This window comes from Pelmatolapia mariae, linkage group LG23 (assembly GCF_036321145.2).
Source record: "Pelmatolapia mariae isolate MD_Pm_ZW linkage group LG23, Pm_UMD_F_2, whole genome shotgun sequence".
NCBI classification, from domain to species: Eukaryota; Metazoa; Chordata; class Actinopteri; order Cichliformes; family Cichlidae; genus Pelmatolapia; species Pelmatolapia mariae.
In genome coordinates, this window is record NC_086246.1 from 19,770,268 (window position 1) to 19,786,453 (window position 16,186).

The 16,186-nt window shown below is 38.9% G+C and overlaps 2 protein-coding genes and 1 long non-coding RNA gene across 4 annotated transcripts; all 3 read right to left on the reverse strand.

The window, feature by feature from the left end:
- Positions 1-1,931: 1,931 nt before the first annotated feature.
- LOC134620853 (uncharacterized) lies at positions 1,932-3,639 on the reverse strand. 2 transcript variants are annotated; one of them, XR_010573411.1, is made up of 5 exons: positions 3,553-3,639; positions 3,045-3,356; positions 2,600-2,720; positions 2,335-2,389; positions 1,932-2,214 (listed from the first exon to the last, which is right to left on the reverse strand). It is a non-coding gene; the product is annotated as an uncharacterized LOC134620853 (long non-coding RNA). The 2 variants fall into 2 exon arrangements; XR_010092147.1 differs by having other exon boundaries at positions 3,045-3,181; positions 3,553-3,623.
- Positions 3,640-3,930: 291 nt separating this feature from the next.
- Positions 3,931-6,862, reverse strand: LOC134621335 (uncharacterized). Its single transcript, XM_063467785.1, has 5 exons — positions 6,753-6,862; positions 6,244-6,555; positions 4,808-4,925; positions 4,526-4,583; positions 3,931-4,221 (listed from the first exon to the last, which is right to left on the reverse strand). The coding sequence occupies exons 1-5, from the start codon at positions 6,826-6,828 to the stop codon at positions 4,069-4,071; spliced, it is 717 nt and encodes a 238-aa protein (XP_063323855.1). The 5' UTR covers positions 6,829-6,862; the 3' UTR covers positions 3,931-4,068.
- Positions 6,863-9,537: 2,675 nt separating this feature from the next.
- On the reverse strand, positions 9,538-12,282 carry LOC134621097 (uncharacterized). Its single transcript, XM_063467528.1, has 5 exons — positions 12,194-12,282; positions 11,719-12,030; positions 11,285-11,417; positions 11,020-11,077; positions 9,538-10,425 (listed from the first exon to the last, which is right to left on the reverse strand). The coding sequence occupies exons 1-5, from the start codon at positions 12,255-12,257 to the stop codon at positions 10,243-10,245; spliced, it is 750 nt and encodes a 249-aa protein (XP_063323598.1). The 5' UTR covers positions 12,258-12,282; the 3' UTR covers positions 9,538-10,242.
- Positions 12,283-16,186: the final 3,904 nt, after the last annotated feature.

A 16,186-nucleotide genomic window follows, 5' to 3' on the forward strand; every position in this document is an offset into this window, starting at 1 on the left:
TTGTTGTATTATTGTACTAGGTATGACTGTGCAAGAGTTATCTCATTTTATCTTCCTTGCTTGCACCACACTCTTTGCAGAAATGGTGCACAGCAGCACTGCATCATGTTATTGTGTTGTATAATCCACCAGAACGAATACAAAGCAATATCCATCTACCCTCTGGTGAAATGGCCCGAATAGGTCCATGCCAATGTGCTAAAATGGGACCTCCATAAATGGTAAGGGGTGAAAAGGCATTTTAAGAACGGCGGGCTGGTTTACCAGCTGACACGCCGAGCAGGATGCACACCATCGGTGCACATCTGCTCAGATGCTTTTTTCTATTCATTTATTTCCCTGTTTATTTATCCATGCACAAAAGCAGTAATCTTAGAGACACCATCCTCTTAACAGTGACTCAAATCAGAAACCTGCAGATTATTAGTCAGCAGCTTTAACTTCCTGTCTTCGTCTCACTAAAGCTCCCACGTGGAAACTTGAGCTGCCCACTCAAGCACAGTAGGCTTTAACTGGCTCTGCTAAAGTCACTTCTGTATCTGAGAAACTGTCTCGATGCATGCCAAAGAACACTTTGACAATACCCTTGTCTTGATTCAAATCTGCCACAAGCATATTCTATGGCAGTTTAAATTCCACTCCACATAAAAATAGTCACTGCAAAGAATTAATAAAGTTCGGATTTCTCCCAGAAGATGAGGATGGCAGATGGATATTCATACTATCCATCCATAGAATCACAAATTAACCTAACCCCACTAAGTAAATATCTTTTGACTGTGCAAGGAAGCCAGAGTAGCTGCAGACAATCCACACAAACACAGGGAGAACATGTAAATGTTCAAAGGGTACAAATGCACCCTTTTGGTGATGTCCCGTTGTTGGATAATGACTTGTTAATAATTCTGTGGCCTAAAATTAATTCCACATCATATCCACATCCCTGCCCCAAATCTCACAGGCGGCCACTTCAAATATGGCAACAGCAAAATAGGCATACTTCATTTCTCCATCCCTGATACCTTGAACCAGAACATTTATCTTTGGCCACCAAGTGGCACCAGAGTACATAAGCGTTCCCATCTTACTGTCTACCTATCTAAATTCAAACATCTGAGTTTAGGCATTCTGTGTGTGTCCATGTTGGCAAGTGTGTGAATATTTGTATATGTGTGCATGGAAATGCATGCTTGTGTCTGTGTGTGCCTGTTTGTCTATGTGTCAGGTCAGATCTTAGACTCCACCTCTCTTAGAACACCTCAGGCTCCCCCAGATGTTGGGTCTATTTCCCCCCACCACACTCCCTGCCAGTAGCTGGTGCCCCCACCTACGGTGCATTAGTGGTTCTCTGTGTTTAGTGGGCTGGGTGGTTGGTTGTTTAGTGGCTCACTCCGGGTGTCTTTTCGGCGGGGCCTGGCCCCCTGGCTCTGTTGGGCCTGTGCTGCGGGTGGGGTGCCCTCAGGTCTCGGGCCTCAGGGCCCATTTACTGTCTGCTGCTCAGTAACATTTAGTATCTATTATTTACTACTACTTACTAGCCTACTTACTGCATATTATTGGTTGTTACTGTGGTTTCTCCACTGTGTTGGTTTTTCCTTGTGTTTTTCAGCAGGTGATGAAACAGATTTTCAGTATTTTTTCTCTCTTCCTCTCTCCATCTATCTCTGTTCTTCTCTATTTTTCCTTCTTCTTCTGTTAACTTTCTCCCCAACTTCTCTTTTTTTCTTCTTTCCTGACCCCCGTTCTGATTCTAATGACTCAAAATAAAATAAAATCCTAATCAAATTCTAATAAAATGTGACTATCAAGTGGACCAGTATAGCAAAAACCTTAATGGTCGCAGAGGCCACAGACCCAAGTGGCAGGATTTTCCACATTAAAACCAGATAAAAACCAGAAATGAAATAACATAGTTGCAAGTTTTATTGGACGTTAATATTTTTCTCTTTTTTCAGTGCAAAGCAAACAAACTAACAGTACAGTACACATGATGCTGGCAAGTTAAAATGTCAGTGTCTTTTATAAATAGTAAGTCTAGCATCATAGTTTTATAAATTATGTAGTCAGGGTAAAAAATCCCTCCATCTCTGATTAATATTGTACATGACTGCGACATGGAGTGGCCTCAGCATCATGATGAAGGCGACCGGAGGAGATAGTTTGGTAGGCATCAATGTTTTGCCGATGAAGGCTCATGTAGTGGTCCTCTTTGTCCTAAACAACAATTTACACTGTCATTTACATTAAATTAAAGTGTAGCTTAAAAAACAGACATAATGCACTGCAGCCTTGGCACAATTTGAGAAGTGTAAAACAGAACTAAGGAAAACTCACAAACAGCTGGCGAGTTTCAGATCCTGTCAAGTTAGATAGCCCTGATCTGTTTTCTCTGTTAGGATAAAAATATCAGAGGTCATGGGGTGGACACAAAATACCTCAAAAACAAGGCTAGCTATGTCTACAACAAATGTGTGGTGTTTTTAAAAGAAACTATGAGATACTTTGAACACCACAGTGGCTGCTATATGCAGTAATATGCTCGTGAAGTGATTTCAAAGTGTCATTTCACAAGTTTAAATGAGTCAGTAAGAGTTGTCACCTGTGAGGATTTCTCCTCAGGCTGTAACAACAGGTTATCACAGCCACACTGATGAGTGAAGCAGCAGCAGAAATGATGGTAACTGTAGCCATGAACTTCATGCCAGAAAAATCTCCATCCTCTGTTGAATGTTGCCACACAAAAAAAATCATCCTTTGAAAACATGTTATATAAAAAGTGGAAAACATGTTTCTCTTTTCATTACATTAGAGTTACAATTACATCACTCAAACATTTTACTAATAAAATTACACCAAAGTTGTGACTGGAGCACAGTTTTATAATGAAAATTAAAAACAAATCTAGCCAGAAGAACAGCTTAAAAACATTCTGACTGTAAACTGACGACCTCAAACCATGTATGACAGAAAAGAAACTGTTAACACAGTTCCAAACATCCACTTTGATTCTGTGCGGTGTGGGTATAAATAGAAAATGTTTTTACCTCTCACAGTCACACTGAGATGGAGAACATACAGTCCACCACGAAATACACACTCACAGGTGTAGTTCCCACTGTCTTCAGATGTTAAGTTGACCAGGTGGAGAAACACAGTCTCATTTTCTTTGATCAGTGTGAACCTGGAGTCACACCCATGAGTAAAGCCTTCATTGTAACGATAGAGCAGACGGCACTGTTCTCCTCGGCTCCTCTCTGTGCTGATCTCACACAGTATCATCACAGTAATATTCAGTGTTGTTTTGCTGCATATTTGAGTGGAATCGGGTTTCTTTCCAATTGTCTTCACAAGAGTCTCTATAAATTGTTACAGTTAAAATAAAACAAAATCTGGATAATAATTGACATATATTTGTTGTTGTGTGAAAATGAATCACATATATTATTTCACTACCCTAACCTTCACTAACCTAACCTTCACTAACCTAACTAAAGCTTTCATCTTAAACACCTGACATTAGAGTATGTTTTTTTAAAAATTATATATAATTACCTTCACTGCTAAAAACCACAAGTGGAAGAAGAAGCAGGAGAAAGCAGAGTTTCCGTGCAGTCATACTGGTGAGGAAGTAACTGTGGCTGACAGTGTGAAGTAGACTATATTGCAAGCAGGAAGACTTGCACTCCTCCTTATTTCACCTCTTGTGTCTAGACTTGAACTTTTACTATGTCTAAAATAGAAGTACATAAAAGTGGAAGGACAGTAGAAGGTAAACCACCAACATTGTTTAAGCCAGACTGATCTCTCTGTTTATCTGGATGGACATTGTGTTAAAATTATGATGAGATGTTTGTTAAAAAAACAAAACTAGTCTGACACAAAGAGTCATGCTTGCCACAGTTTATTGTGTTTGTATTGTATTAAATCTGAGAGCCTGAGTTGGAGTATTATGACTGAATGGTCTCCGTTACTAACAAATGTCCAGTGTGAAAAGATTGACATTTATTATAATATATGAATATTATTATATTAGTATGTCACCTAAAGTTTTATATACTTTAAAATGTCTCATAGAGCTTTATTATCCACTCCGACAGTTCCTGTGCTTCTTGCTGAGCGTGTCTTGTTGTCGTGTTGATGGTTCACTGAGATGATAGTCTGATAGGAATCATTCGATGGCTGCTGAAGGTTTGTGTAGGGCTGATCTGGCTCATCGTCATCCTTTAAAAAAGTGAAATATTTCAGGTATTAAACAAGTTCAACCCTGTCTACCCACACACTTTATTGATGTTTAAATCTCTTCATTTGTTGCCTGAATTATTTAATATTTCTGCTCATTTCTGTAACAGCTTCTTCACAAAATGAAAAATAAAGGACACTGAAGTTGGCACTCATAGCATTATAACACTAATCTGTAATTATCTATATAAGTAGTTAACGTCCTAAAACATAAATGTACATTTTTTATGTTTAATAGCAAACTTTTAACTAGCTAAGCTGTAGATTGTAGCAATAAATCGCTCACCAAACCGTTGGGATTTTCAGGTACAGACACTCCAGATGTTCCTGACCTTAAGCAGCCACTTTGATAAGAAAGGATGTCAGCATTAGTGTAACATGTATTCACATTCACACAGAGAAAAATCAAGTAAGAACATCTACATTTATTTTTGGAAGGATAAAAAATGTTCATTCTAGACATGATGTTTAACATACACCGAATTCTCATTTATTGAAATGTGATTTTTACTTTTACTTTCTCTATATCTATATCATCTTTGAATTACTGCAGCAAAAATAGTCTCACCCATTACTTTTCCTCCAGTAGATAAATCCCACAATAACTCCAGTTATAAAGATGATCACAGCACCGGGCAGATAAACGGAAAAAGATTTTTCTGCTGAAGTCTGGGCCTCGTTTGTGTCTAAATCATTGAAAAGATGTATTTGCCAGAAAAATCATTTACTGTCATTTCCTGAAAATCAAAACACAAATCAAACACAGTTTACATCTACTGAAACTCTGAGTGAAGTAATGAAACCCCAGTTTTATAACCACAGAGCTTTAAATATTACCACTGTACTCTTTTCTTTTCTTTTCTTCTTCTTCTTTTCTTCTTTTGCAGCCTTTTCTGAATATTACTATAAACTGAAATTGGTACAACTGCTTACATACATTCACTGGCCACTTTATGAGGTACACCTGTTCAGGGTGTAACACAAATATTTCAGTGTTCATTTCATTTGTCAATCACATGGCAGCAAATCAATGCATTTGAACAGTCATGGTCAAGACTGAAGTTCAAACAGAGCAACATGGCACATGTTACTGGTCTGAGTGCTTCACAAACTGCTGATCTGCTGGGATTTTCCCACACAATCATCTCTAGAGTTCACAGATAATGGTCTAAAAATAGAAAATATCCAGTGAGCTGTGATTCTCTGGGTAAAAATGCTTTTTACACATCTAACCTTGAGGCAGAGCGGACCACACTGGATATCATTGCTGTCCTCTAACAACAGCAAGCTGAGGCTACAGTTTGCAAGTCTGGACAACAGAAGATTAAAAAAACGATGCCTTCCCAGATGAGTTGATTTTGAACAGTTCAGACTGCTGGTGGTGTAATGCTCTGTGGGGGATTTTCTTTGCACACTTTGGACCCTGTAGTAACCACTGAGCATCATTTAAACACCACAGCCTGCCTGAAGGTTGTTGCTGACCACATCCATGCCTTTATGTTCAAAAAATACCCATCGTCTGATGGCTGCTTCCAGCAGGATAACACACCATGTCACGAAGCTCAAATCATGTCTAACTGGTTTCTTGAACTTAGCTGCACTCAAACGGCCTCCGCAGTCACCAGATCTCAATCCAGTAGAGCACTTTGGGATGTGGTGGAATGGAAGGCTTGCATCAAGTAAGAGCAGCAGACAAATCTGCAGCAACTGTGTGATGATGTAATTTCAATATGTCTTGAGAATCTCTGAGGAATGTTTTAAGAGCCTTGTTAAAGCTGTGCCACAAAAAATGAAGACATTTTTGAGAGCTAAAGGTGTTCCAACTCAGTTCTACAAAGATGTACCTAATAAATTAGTCAGTGAGTGTATTTAAACTGCTGTAAATGAAAATAAGAAGAAAAGAAATGAACAAATTACATGAATAAAAAACACATAAACAGGTCAATACAATGCTAACACAGTGCGAAATAACTGTGTCAAATAAAGAAACCAAAATGCATTTACCTTCTACAGTGACACTGATATGGACAATATATGTCCCTTCAGTATTTGTACACTCACAGGTGTAGTTCCCACTATCATCTGGTGTTAAACTGGTCAGCTCAAGAAAGGCAGTCTGATTTTCTTTTATTATTGAGAACCTGGCGTCACATTCCTGAGTAAAGTTCTCTCCATGTCGATACAGCAGATGACACTGTCCTCCTGTGTCCCTCTGACTTTTGATCTTACAGATAATCAAAACAATAGTAGTCTGTCTTTCCTTGTTGCAAATCCGAGTGACATCATGTTCTCTCCTAACTGTCTTCACAACAGTCTCTGTAAACAGTGACAGCAAAATACAGTATAAATACAAAATTCAGCCTGTGTCAGAGATGACTTTAGTTTCTATCTTTTGTGAATGTTAAACCATCTTTTTAATCCCATAATAATGTGTTTAGTTTAAACTAAAAACAGATAGGTTATAAATTTAAAAACAGTAATAATGCATAATGAAAATAGTTTCCTTGTATTACCTTCAGCATCATGGGACACAGCTAGTGGTAACAGCAAAATCAAGCAAAGTTTTGACACGTCCATGCTTGTCAACATGTCTATAAGCCACAGAGCCGCCGAAAGTGAAGAGGAAGACGTGCGGAAAGAAACAAGCTGAAGCTTTCCTGGCTAAGTAAACGTCAGACTGTTGCCCTTCACAGGGTAAGTGTGAAATAATGTAAAAAGGAAGTGTACTGACAGGACTGCTTCTACTTTCATATTAAAAGGCTGTAAAATTGAAACACTGTGCCAGCTCCCACACAAAAAGAAAACAAGCTAATTTTTCTTTATCACAGAGGAATTATTACACTGCTAACTGAAGGATGGATCATATTGTAAAAGTAACAACAAAATTAGCATTTATCATAACACAAGTATTTTAAACTAAAATAACGTGTTAAGTCGTCAAACCGCTTCATCCAATCACTCATATACTTACAAAGTTTTGCCTGAATTACCTTTAAAATTTGTATGAAGATTTGCATAAAATGAATAAAACTGACATGCTTGCATTTGTAGTGCAATAGGTGTATGTGGCTGAGGGATTCCCATGATGCAATGCGTATTTCTTCTTCAGTCACCTTTCTCACTCACTATGTGTTAATAGACCTCTCTGCATTGAATCATACTTGTTATTAATCTCTGTCTCTCTTTCACAGCATGTCTTTTATCCTGTTTTCCTTCTCTCATCCCAGCCGATCTCTGCAGATGGCCACCGCTCCCTGAGCCTGGTTCTGCTGGAGGTTTCTTTCTTGTAAAAGGGAGTTTTTCCTTCCCACCGTCTCCAGACTGCTCACTCATAGGGGGTCATATGATTGTTGGGCTTTTTCTCTGTATGTATTATTGTAGGGTCTACCTTACAATATAAAGTGCCTGCCTGGAGGCACTTTATATTGTTGTGATTTGGCGCTGTGCAAATAAAATTGACTTGAATTAAAAATTGAATTGTGAAGGCCACACCAGAAGCCAGACAATTGTGAAGTCAGTAATGTCAGACACCAGCATCTTTATTTTAATTTTAATGCACATTTCCACAAACACAAACATAAATAATGACACATGTCCCATAAACAATTTCTGGTTAATGTTTTACCGGTGCTGGGGGTCTGTTGGACTGCTGAGGTCTGTGGGTAACTGGAGAGAAAATGATCTGTTTTTCAATGCAGCACAGCTATTACTGCTACAGGAAGTTTTGTTTGCGTCATTTCTCATTGGGTGGGGGGGGGGGATCTAAACCATTCATCTTAAATATATTATTTTGGGTTTGTTTGGGGTTTGTTTTTTTCTGAGTTAGATATTTGGTCAGTTTTGTGTTTGATTATTTTTAATTCGAAGTAAGTATTACATTAACAGTTGATTTTCATTCTTTGTTTTTAGATCATTTTTTTGTATTTGTATCCTCTCGTGTGTTTAACTGGCCTGTTCAGTCCAATTTACTTTGTTAAATATTTAATCTGAGGTAAACATTTTGCTTTTCATCTGACCCCTGTCCTGCCTGCTGTAATGGAGGAGGCAGGTTTATGACCTATACTGCAGCCAGACACCACAGGAAGCCTTCCTCCATGTTTTTTTTACAGTCATTGATTCAGCCAGTTTAAGTTTGTTTTTGTACATTAGATCACTGTGTGGGTTGTGTTGAGTGGTTATGTATTTGTAAGTTGCCATTATGACTTGACTAGTGCTGTTTATGTGACCTCGTTTAAGGTTCTAGTATCATCAGTTAACTTTCTTTTCTTTTTTTTACACTTTGCAGGCACTTTGCTGTAAATACAACAACACTGCTAAAAACTCTAATTTAAATAATTACTACTGCTGCACCTATCAAATAAACTAAAATTTGCATAAGTGTTGAAATGCTGGACTCTTCCTCTCCTAAAACTGTGGCAGAGAAAAAATGTTGCAGGAGTGTTTTGTTTTTTGTTTTTTACATGGTATGTAAGAAAAATAAGAAAAAGAAAGAAACCCTGTGATTTTAATGTGAATGCATTACTGACATCGTATCCAAACACACATTATGCACACCACTTTATCCCCTATTACAACTGCAGCTTTTATTAGTGCATGTTCAAGTGACTTCTGATTCTATGAGGTCTTGACAAGAGTCTCTGCAATCAATTGATTACAATCAAGTGATTCAATTGAAATATGGAAATCAGCATTTCACCATTTTATACTATACATATATGTATTGCTTTCAAGACTGGACAGGAGTGGCATGTGGGTGACATTATAGAGTAGAGTGTGTTGACAGGAGGAAAACTTACACCCTCAGTAAATCACCCCCGTCACTACCTAAACCTCAAAGTCTTTAAACAGGAAGTGCATCTGCATGAAAGCTTCTGTTTTATATGCAGACAGATGACCTTTTGATGTAAAACCTTTTTGTGTATCTAGAGAAACACTTTAACTATATACTCAACTATATAGTTTAACATTTGGTCTGTAACTATCATTTAAAAACAATAAAAAGGTTTAAAATAATATACATAGGTGGCTATAAAAGACTGACAGGTCAAATATCATGCAGATACAGAAGAACCTCCAAAATGTCGCACTATTACAGAGCAATGCTTGAAATACTCTTGCATGGTTAGCAAGTTAGATAGATGCAAATGTTAAAATGCTAAAACAGACATGTAAAAAAAATACAACATCATCTTAGCAGCTTATTGGTATTAATGTCTCTTAATAAGAGAACTAATTGTCACACAGTATTGTTGTAACTTAATATCATAACAGGGAAATTATGGTTCAGTGGTAGTGCAGTGGCAGTCTCTGGGCAGTCTGTGGTCAGCTTCAAACCACCCGTCCACCTGCAGAGAGCGCCTGTTGTCAGATGGGGGCAGTGTTATAAATATACGGCACAAACGGTCTGTTGGCTACTGTTGTTGTTCCATCAGCCAGCCGTGGAGGAGAGTGAAGTTATAACATACAAAGCACTGAAGTGAAACTGAGGTTTAAAAACAATGAAAAATGTCCACTGCAGCTGCTGTCTGTGACTCTCATGCATCTTTTTTGATCTGTGATGTTTTTTTCACCCGTTTTGCTGTTGCTGGTCAACCGATCAGCATCCGACAGCTTCATCCACATCATGCACTGTGCAGCTGGGATTTTGGAAAACTGCACAGGAGAACATCTGCAATCACTGAAAACACTTCTCTGTTGGCGCTATTTGTTGGCACATAAGTCCCAAGCTGGACACAAACTTGTTAGTATTGCCTCTGTTGATTCTTGACAGGTACTCCAGTTTTGTCCCACGGGCCAAAGACATGCCTGGTTTAGGTTAAGTGCACTTCTAAATTGGCCATGGGTGTGAGCATGAAGGTTTGTCTCTTGTCTTCTCGCGCTGTGACAGAGTGTATCCAAGATGTACCTTGGCTTTTGGCTTTGCACAGCTGGGACAGGCTCGAGCACTGCTGTGAACTTCAACTGGATGACTGAAAGAAACTAGAAGTTAACTTGAGTTCTAGTTCAAATGTTTTCATAGTCATTAGACACCTGATCCATTTCCAGATTATCCTTGCAGACATTTTCAGCACGTCTTGCTGCATGTGTCCTGATGTTACGCTGATAGCGAACTGAGGTGATATTTTGATAGAGATCATTTCCTGGCTGCCGAAGGCCTCTGTACTGGTCCCCCAGGTCATTGTCATACTATAAGAAAATAATATGAAAAATTATACTGCATGATAATGCAGTTCAATTCATTTATTGAGCATCAGTTCACAACAGTTGTTTCAATCTGTTTATATTGTAAAACACTATAAGGCCCTGCAATATTAGAAACAAACCTAGACGACCTCCTATAAGCAACACATGGTGACAGAGAGAAAGGACAAAAGGCAAAATATGGGAGAGTTTAATTATTACTAATGATTAAATTCAGTCGTTGTGTATAAAAACACAGAGAGTGAAAAGAGTTTATTGAAGAAGAACCACTCTGCTGCACATTGCACATTGAAGGACATCTCCTGGTCCAATATTCATCTTAGTGATTCTGGAGGCCAAGGTAATGTTGTCCAGGGTAACTATCTGGTTAGAAACCATGTTCCTGAGATTTCTGAATTAAATAAAAACTGGTGGGTAAAAGTGCTTTTTGAAACCTCAGCTTTCCAACTGTGTACACAGAGTGCACTGTAGATATTTGTGTTTAGAGCTTCAGTTGTATATCTTTGTAACTAAAATGACAAACATTAAACTTCTCACTACTTTGACTGTACAGGTATAGCTTAAGAATTGATTACTCACCACAGAAGATGAAGTTTTACGTACAGATATTTCAATTGTTTCTGACCGTGAACGGCAACTTTGGATAAGAAAGGATGTCAGTGTTAATGAAACATGCATTTACATATGCACAGAGAGAAATGATAGAAAACCATCTGAGAGAGCTACAGAGTGAATATGTCTGGCAAAAAATTTTATTAAGTTCATTTATTTTTCATCTGCCAGCAATTTGTAGTGAACACAATAAAGTAATTCTTCAAACTATTAGAGAATGAAAGTTTCTCACCCATGACTTCTCAACCAGTAGATAAATGCGAGGTTAACTCCAGTTACAATGACGACTCCTGCTGCAGTGATCAAATAAAGTGAAATAGATGTGTCTGTTGAATTGATGTTCTCTTCCTCCTCTGAGATTGGCACTGAGATTAAATATAAAGAAGCATTTTGATAACAATGATATTGTATTACTGGCATCATCAGGACATCTGTAATCACAGCAATGAATATAAAAAGCATCCCCAGACAGACAGAAACAAGCTACACAAATCAAATCAAAACTGTACTCGGGTCCACTTTCTTATGTTTGAGTACTCATGCTGTAAATGAAAATTCTTTATAATGCTCATGCAATTAAAAGAAGTATGAAAGAAAAGATGTCTAAAATGAAAACTGATTAAATACAACACTAACGCAGCGGGAAATCAGATAAACCATGCTTACCTTCCACAGTGACATTGAGATGGAGCTTATATGTTCCTCCAGTCTGTACACACTCACAGGTGTAGTTCCCGCTATCTTCTGGTGTTAAATTTGTCAGGTGGAGAAACACAGTCCCGTTTTCTGTCATCAGTGTGAACCTGGAGCCACATTCATGCACAAATTTTTGTCCATGTCGATACAGCAGGCTGCACTCTTCTCCTCTGCTCCTCTGTGTGCTGATCTTACACACTATCAGCATGATAACGTTCAGCGTTTCATTGCTGCATATTGGAGTAACATCTGGTTCCTTTCCAGCCTTCTTCACGAGCATCTCTGTAATCAGTCATTTACAGTCAATATAAAACACTGTCTGAGTTAATCATTGCTGTAATTGTTAAGATGTGATTAATTGTTTGTGAAAGCATATCACTTTTTTATGTAACTGCAAAGAAAAATAGGACATAACTGAAGACATGATTATTAAAAAAATATTTACCTTCATGGCTGCAACACACAAGCATAGGCAGAAGCAGGACAAAGCAAAGTTTCCGTACAGTCATATTGGTCAGGAAGTAACTGTAGCTGGTGTCAGTGTAAGGTAGATTATATTGAAAGGAGGAAGACTTGCCCCCTCAGTAATTTGTTTTCTGTGGCTAACTGAACCTCAAAGCCTGTTTAAAAAGGAAATGCATTTAGAAATTAAAACTGGCTCATGACATCAAAACACACATCACTTGACGGAAGTGACTTTGTTCACACACTGACTTCAGAAGTGACTGGAAAATTAGGCCCCACTTTGTGCAACTTTGTATTTGTGTGACTTCTTGAGCAACAGCATGGCCTACTTTCAAAATATAATGCTTTTTCCTTTGCGCTGCATGCACACTACACTGCATTTTTCTCTGGTGATGCAGAGAGCTAGAAAAGGGCCAAATATGACCTATGTAGACCTATATATCAGGGAGGGCAAGAGGTAAGGCACATTGAAGCTGGAGGGATAATACAGCATCTCTGATTGTCAGTGCATGTGCAACACGTCACTGATTTCCAGCAGCGGAACAGCAGGGTCACAGCCAACCGCAATGCTCTTCTCGATGAGCTGAATACTTTGCTTGCTTGCTTCGATAACCTAAACACCAACCAACATAGAGACATTCTATTAGCTGAGGCAGCATGGAGCTCTTCACACACTCTGACTTTGCCTGAGACATCCAAGGTCCTGAGGAGAATTTACCCCCAAAAGCAGCTACCCTGGCAATGTCTGTAATAAGTTTTTTAGTCATTTTGTGCCTACATGTTTAAACCCCACCACCACAGGGCCCCTCTCTAGAAAAAACAGCATAACCTGTTTCAATGACTATAGCTCTGTTATGCTCACTTCAATTCACTTCCTGTGCGAATGTGCCAACCAGCACCAAAGAATAAAACTAAAACACACAAAACACTGGGTCATAGACCCAGTACCGTGACATTTGTGACATTGCAAAAGTATATTTAAACGATATGGCAAACAACAGTCCGTGGTAACCTAGCTTTTGGTTTTTCAGAGATTTTACAACTCTGATCCATTTCTTGATAATTAAGTTGGAACAGTTTCTGTGCTGAATTTGTCTGGGTGTGATGGTGGTCTGAGGAAAGTGTTTGGTAGAGATCATTTGCTGGCTGATGAAGGCTTGTGTAGGGGTCATCTGGGTCATGTTCATGTTCCTGAAAAATAGCATATAATGCTTGTTGTCACACATACATAATCAACTCACAGCCACTTCCTATTTGTGATTCGCATGTAACCAAGCTAAAAAGTCATAGGCTGAGGTAAGTGTGGGAAACCACATTGGTCGATTCAACAAATAATTATATATACTTTAAAAATATACACATAACCATTTGACCATGGCGTGCTAACACACTGCCACGATCATACCAGGAGTAGACATCCCGACAAATTCACCCCAAGGTCAACCAGTGCAATGTTCAGAGAAACATCTCAGACTCTAAAGGCCTCAGTCAGCATCCGCATATTTTAAATTCATGTCAGTACAATTAGAAAACACTGAGCAAGTATGGTTCATTTGGAAGAGATGCTGGGAGAAATCCTCTTTTGACTGAAAAGGCAATGGCAGCACATCTTTGCAAAGCTGCTACTGATCAAACCAAAAGACTTTTTGCACCTTTGGACAGATGAGACCAAAGTGGAGATGTTTGTTCATAATACAAAAAACCAACCACAGCATATTAGCACAAACACCTCAGACCATCTGTTAAGCACGATGGTGGCACTGTGGTGATTATGGCTTGCTCTGCAGCCACAGGACCTGGGGCCCTTGCAATCATTGAGTTGTCCATGAACTCTTCTGTATACCAAAGTATTTTAGAGTCAAATGGGAGGCCATCTGTTTAAAAGCAAGAGGTTGGGTGAAACTGGGTCATTTGAAAGAACAATGATCCCAAAAACAGCATCGAATCTGCAGCAGAGTGGCTGAAAAAGAAAAAATGGAGGTGACCCAGTCAAAGTTTAGACCTCAATGCTGCAGTGTGACCTGTGCATGCAAATTTACCTACATGGTTCTACAAGCTACTAAATCATGACGTGTATTTCGTTTTTCAGCTGACTACAACTCTTTCTTTTTTTCTTCACAAGACTGTAAATGTGCATTTCTGTATGTCTAGTAACAAACTTTAAACTAGCTAGTGTTTAGAATATGAGAATATGTTACTCACCAAAGAGCTGTGAGTTTCATGCACACACTGTCCGGATGCTTCTGATCTCGAACAGCCCCTTAAGAAAAGACGTCAGTGTTAGTGTAAGTGCATTTATAAACAAATAAAAATCCAGAGTGAACTTAAACATTTACTTTACAATTATCTGGAGAACAATCAAAATGGTGTAATGAGTTTTAATACCATTACAGTCAAAAGATTATCTCACCATAGGCTTTTCACTTGGTAGATAAATCCCAGAATAACTCCACTTATTATGATGACGACCGCCACACCAATCAAATAAATGGGATTAGTCATTTTGGTTGAAGTCTGAGCCTCTTTCTGATTTAATCTTTTCTGACTGACATCATCTATAAATCAAACACACATCATGCACTACATTATCATATCAGACATATTTAAAACAAAGTTTCATTCATTTAAATGAATATAAATTTAGTCACAGTGTGGTCGATTTAAACAAAGAACAGAGTTTACCTTTTACGGTGACATTGACGTGAAGATTAAATGTTCCATCAGGTTTTATACACTCGCAGGTGTATCTCCCACTGTCCTCTGCTGATAAACCAGTCAGGTGGAGAAGTACAGTCTCATTTACCATCATCAATGTGAACCTGGAGTCACATTCATTAACAAAGTCCTGCCCGTGTCGATACACCAGACGGCACTGTCCTCCTCTGCTCTTCTGTGTTCTGATTTTACAGACAATCAGCGTAATAACATTCTGTGTTTCATTGGAGCATACAGTCAGGTCCATAAATATTGGGACATCGACACAATTCTAACATTTTTGGCTCTATACACCACCACAATGGATTCCAAATGAAACGAACAAGACATGCTATAACTGCAGAGTGTCAGCTTTTATTTGAGGGTATTTACATCCAAATCAGGTGAACGGTGTAGGAATTACAACAGTTTGCAAATGTGCCTCCCACTTCTTGAGGGACCAAAAGTAATGGGACAGAATAAGAACCATAAATCAAACATTCATTTTTTAATACTTGGTTGCAAATCCTTTACAGTCAATCACAGCCTGAAGTCTGGAACACATAGACATCACCAGACGCCGGGTTTCATCCCTGGTGATGCTCTGCCAGGCCTCTACTGCAACAGTCTTCAGTTCCTGCTTGTTCTTGGGGCATTTTCCCTTCAGTTTTGTCTTCAGCAAGTGAAATGCATGCTCAATCGGATTCAGGTCAGGTGATTGACTTGGCCATTGCAAAACAGTCCACTTCTTTCCCTTCAAAAACTCTTTGGTTGCTTTTGCAGTATGCTTTGGGTCGTTGTCCACCTGCACTGTGAAGCGCCGTCCAATGAGTTTTGAAGCATTTGTCTGAATATGAGCAGATAATATTGCCCGAAACACTTCAGAATTCATTGTGCTGCTTTTGTCAGCAGTCACATCATCAATAAATACAAGAGAACCAGTTCCACTGGCAGCCATACATGCCCACGCCATGACACTTCCACCACAATGCTTCACTGATGAGGTGGTATGCTTAGGATCATGAGCAGTTCCTTTCCTTCTCTATACTCTTCTCTTCCCATCACTCTGGTACAAGTTGATGTTGGTCTCATCTGTCCATAGGATGTTGTTCCAGAACTGTGACGGCTTTTTTAGATGTCGTTTGGCAAACTCTAATCTGGCCTGCCTGTTTTTGGGGCTCACCAAAGGTTTACATCTTGTGGTGAACCCTCTGTATTCACACTGGTGGAGTCTTCTCTTGATTGTTGACTCTGACGCACATACACCTACCTCCTAGAG

What these genes read in the sequence shown, in the direction of transcription:
- LOC134621335 (XM_063467785.1), bottom strand. Translation starts at nt 6,828, where the DNA reads ATGTTGACAAGCATGGACGTGTCAAAACTTTGCTTGATTTTGCTGTTA. An exon ending in TGTGTCCCATGATGCTGAAG is followed by an intron (nt 6,556 to 6,752) that starts GTAATACAAGGA and finishes CACTGTTTACAG; the next exon opens with AGACTGTTGTGAAGACAGTT. An exon ending in TATCAGTGTCACTGTAGAAG is followed by an intron (nt 4,926 to 6,243) that starts GTAAATGCATTT and finishes TCAATGATTTAG; the next exon opens with ACACAAACGAGGCCCAGACT.
- LOC134621097 (XM_063467528.1), bottom strand. Translation starts at nt 12,257, where the DNA reads ATGACTGTACGGAAACTTTGCTTTGTCCTGCTTCTGCCTATGCTTGTG. An exon ending in TACTGGTTGAGAAGTCATGG is followed by an intron (nt 11,078 to 11,284) that starts GTGAGAAACTTT and finishes TCTTATCCAAAG; the next exon opens with TTGCCGTTCACGGTCAGAAA. An exon ending in GTAAAACTTCATCTTCTGTG is followed by an intron (nt 10,426 to 11,019) that starts GTGAGTAATCAA and finishes ATTTTCTTATAG; the next exon opens with TATGACAATGACCTGGGGGA.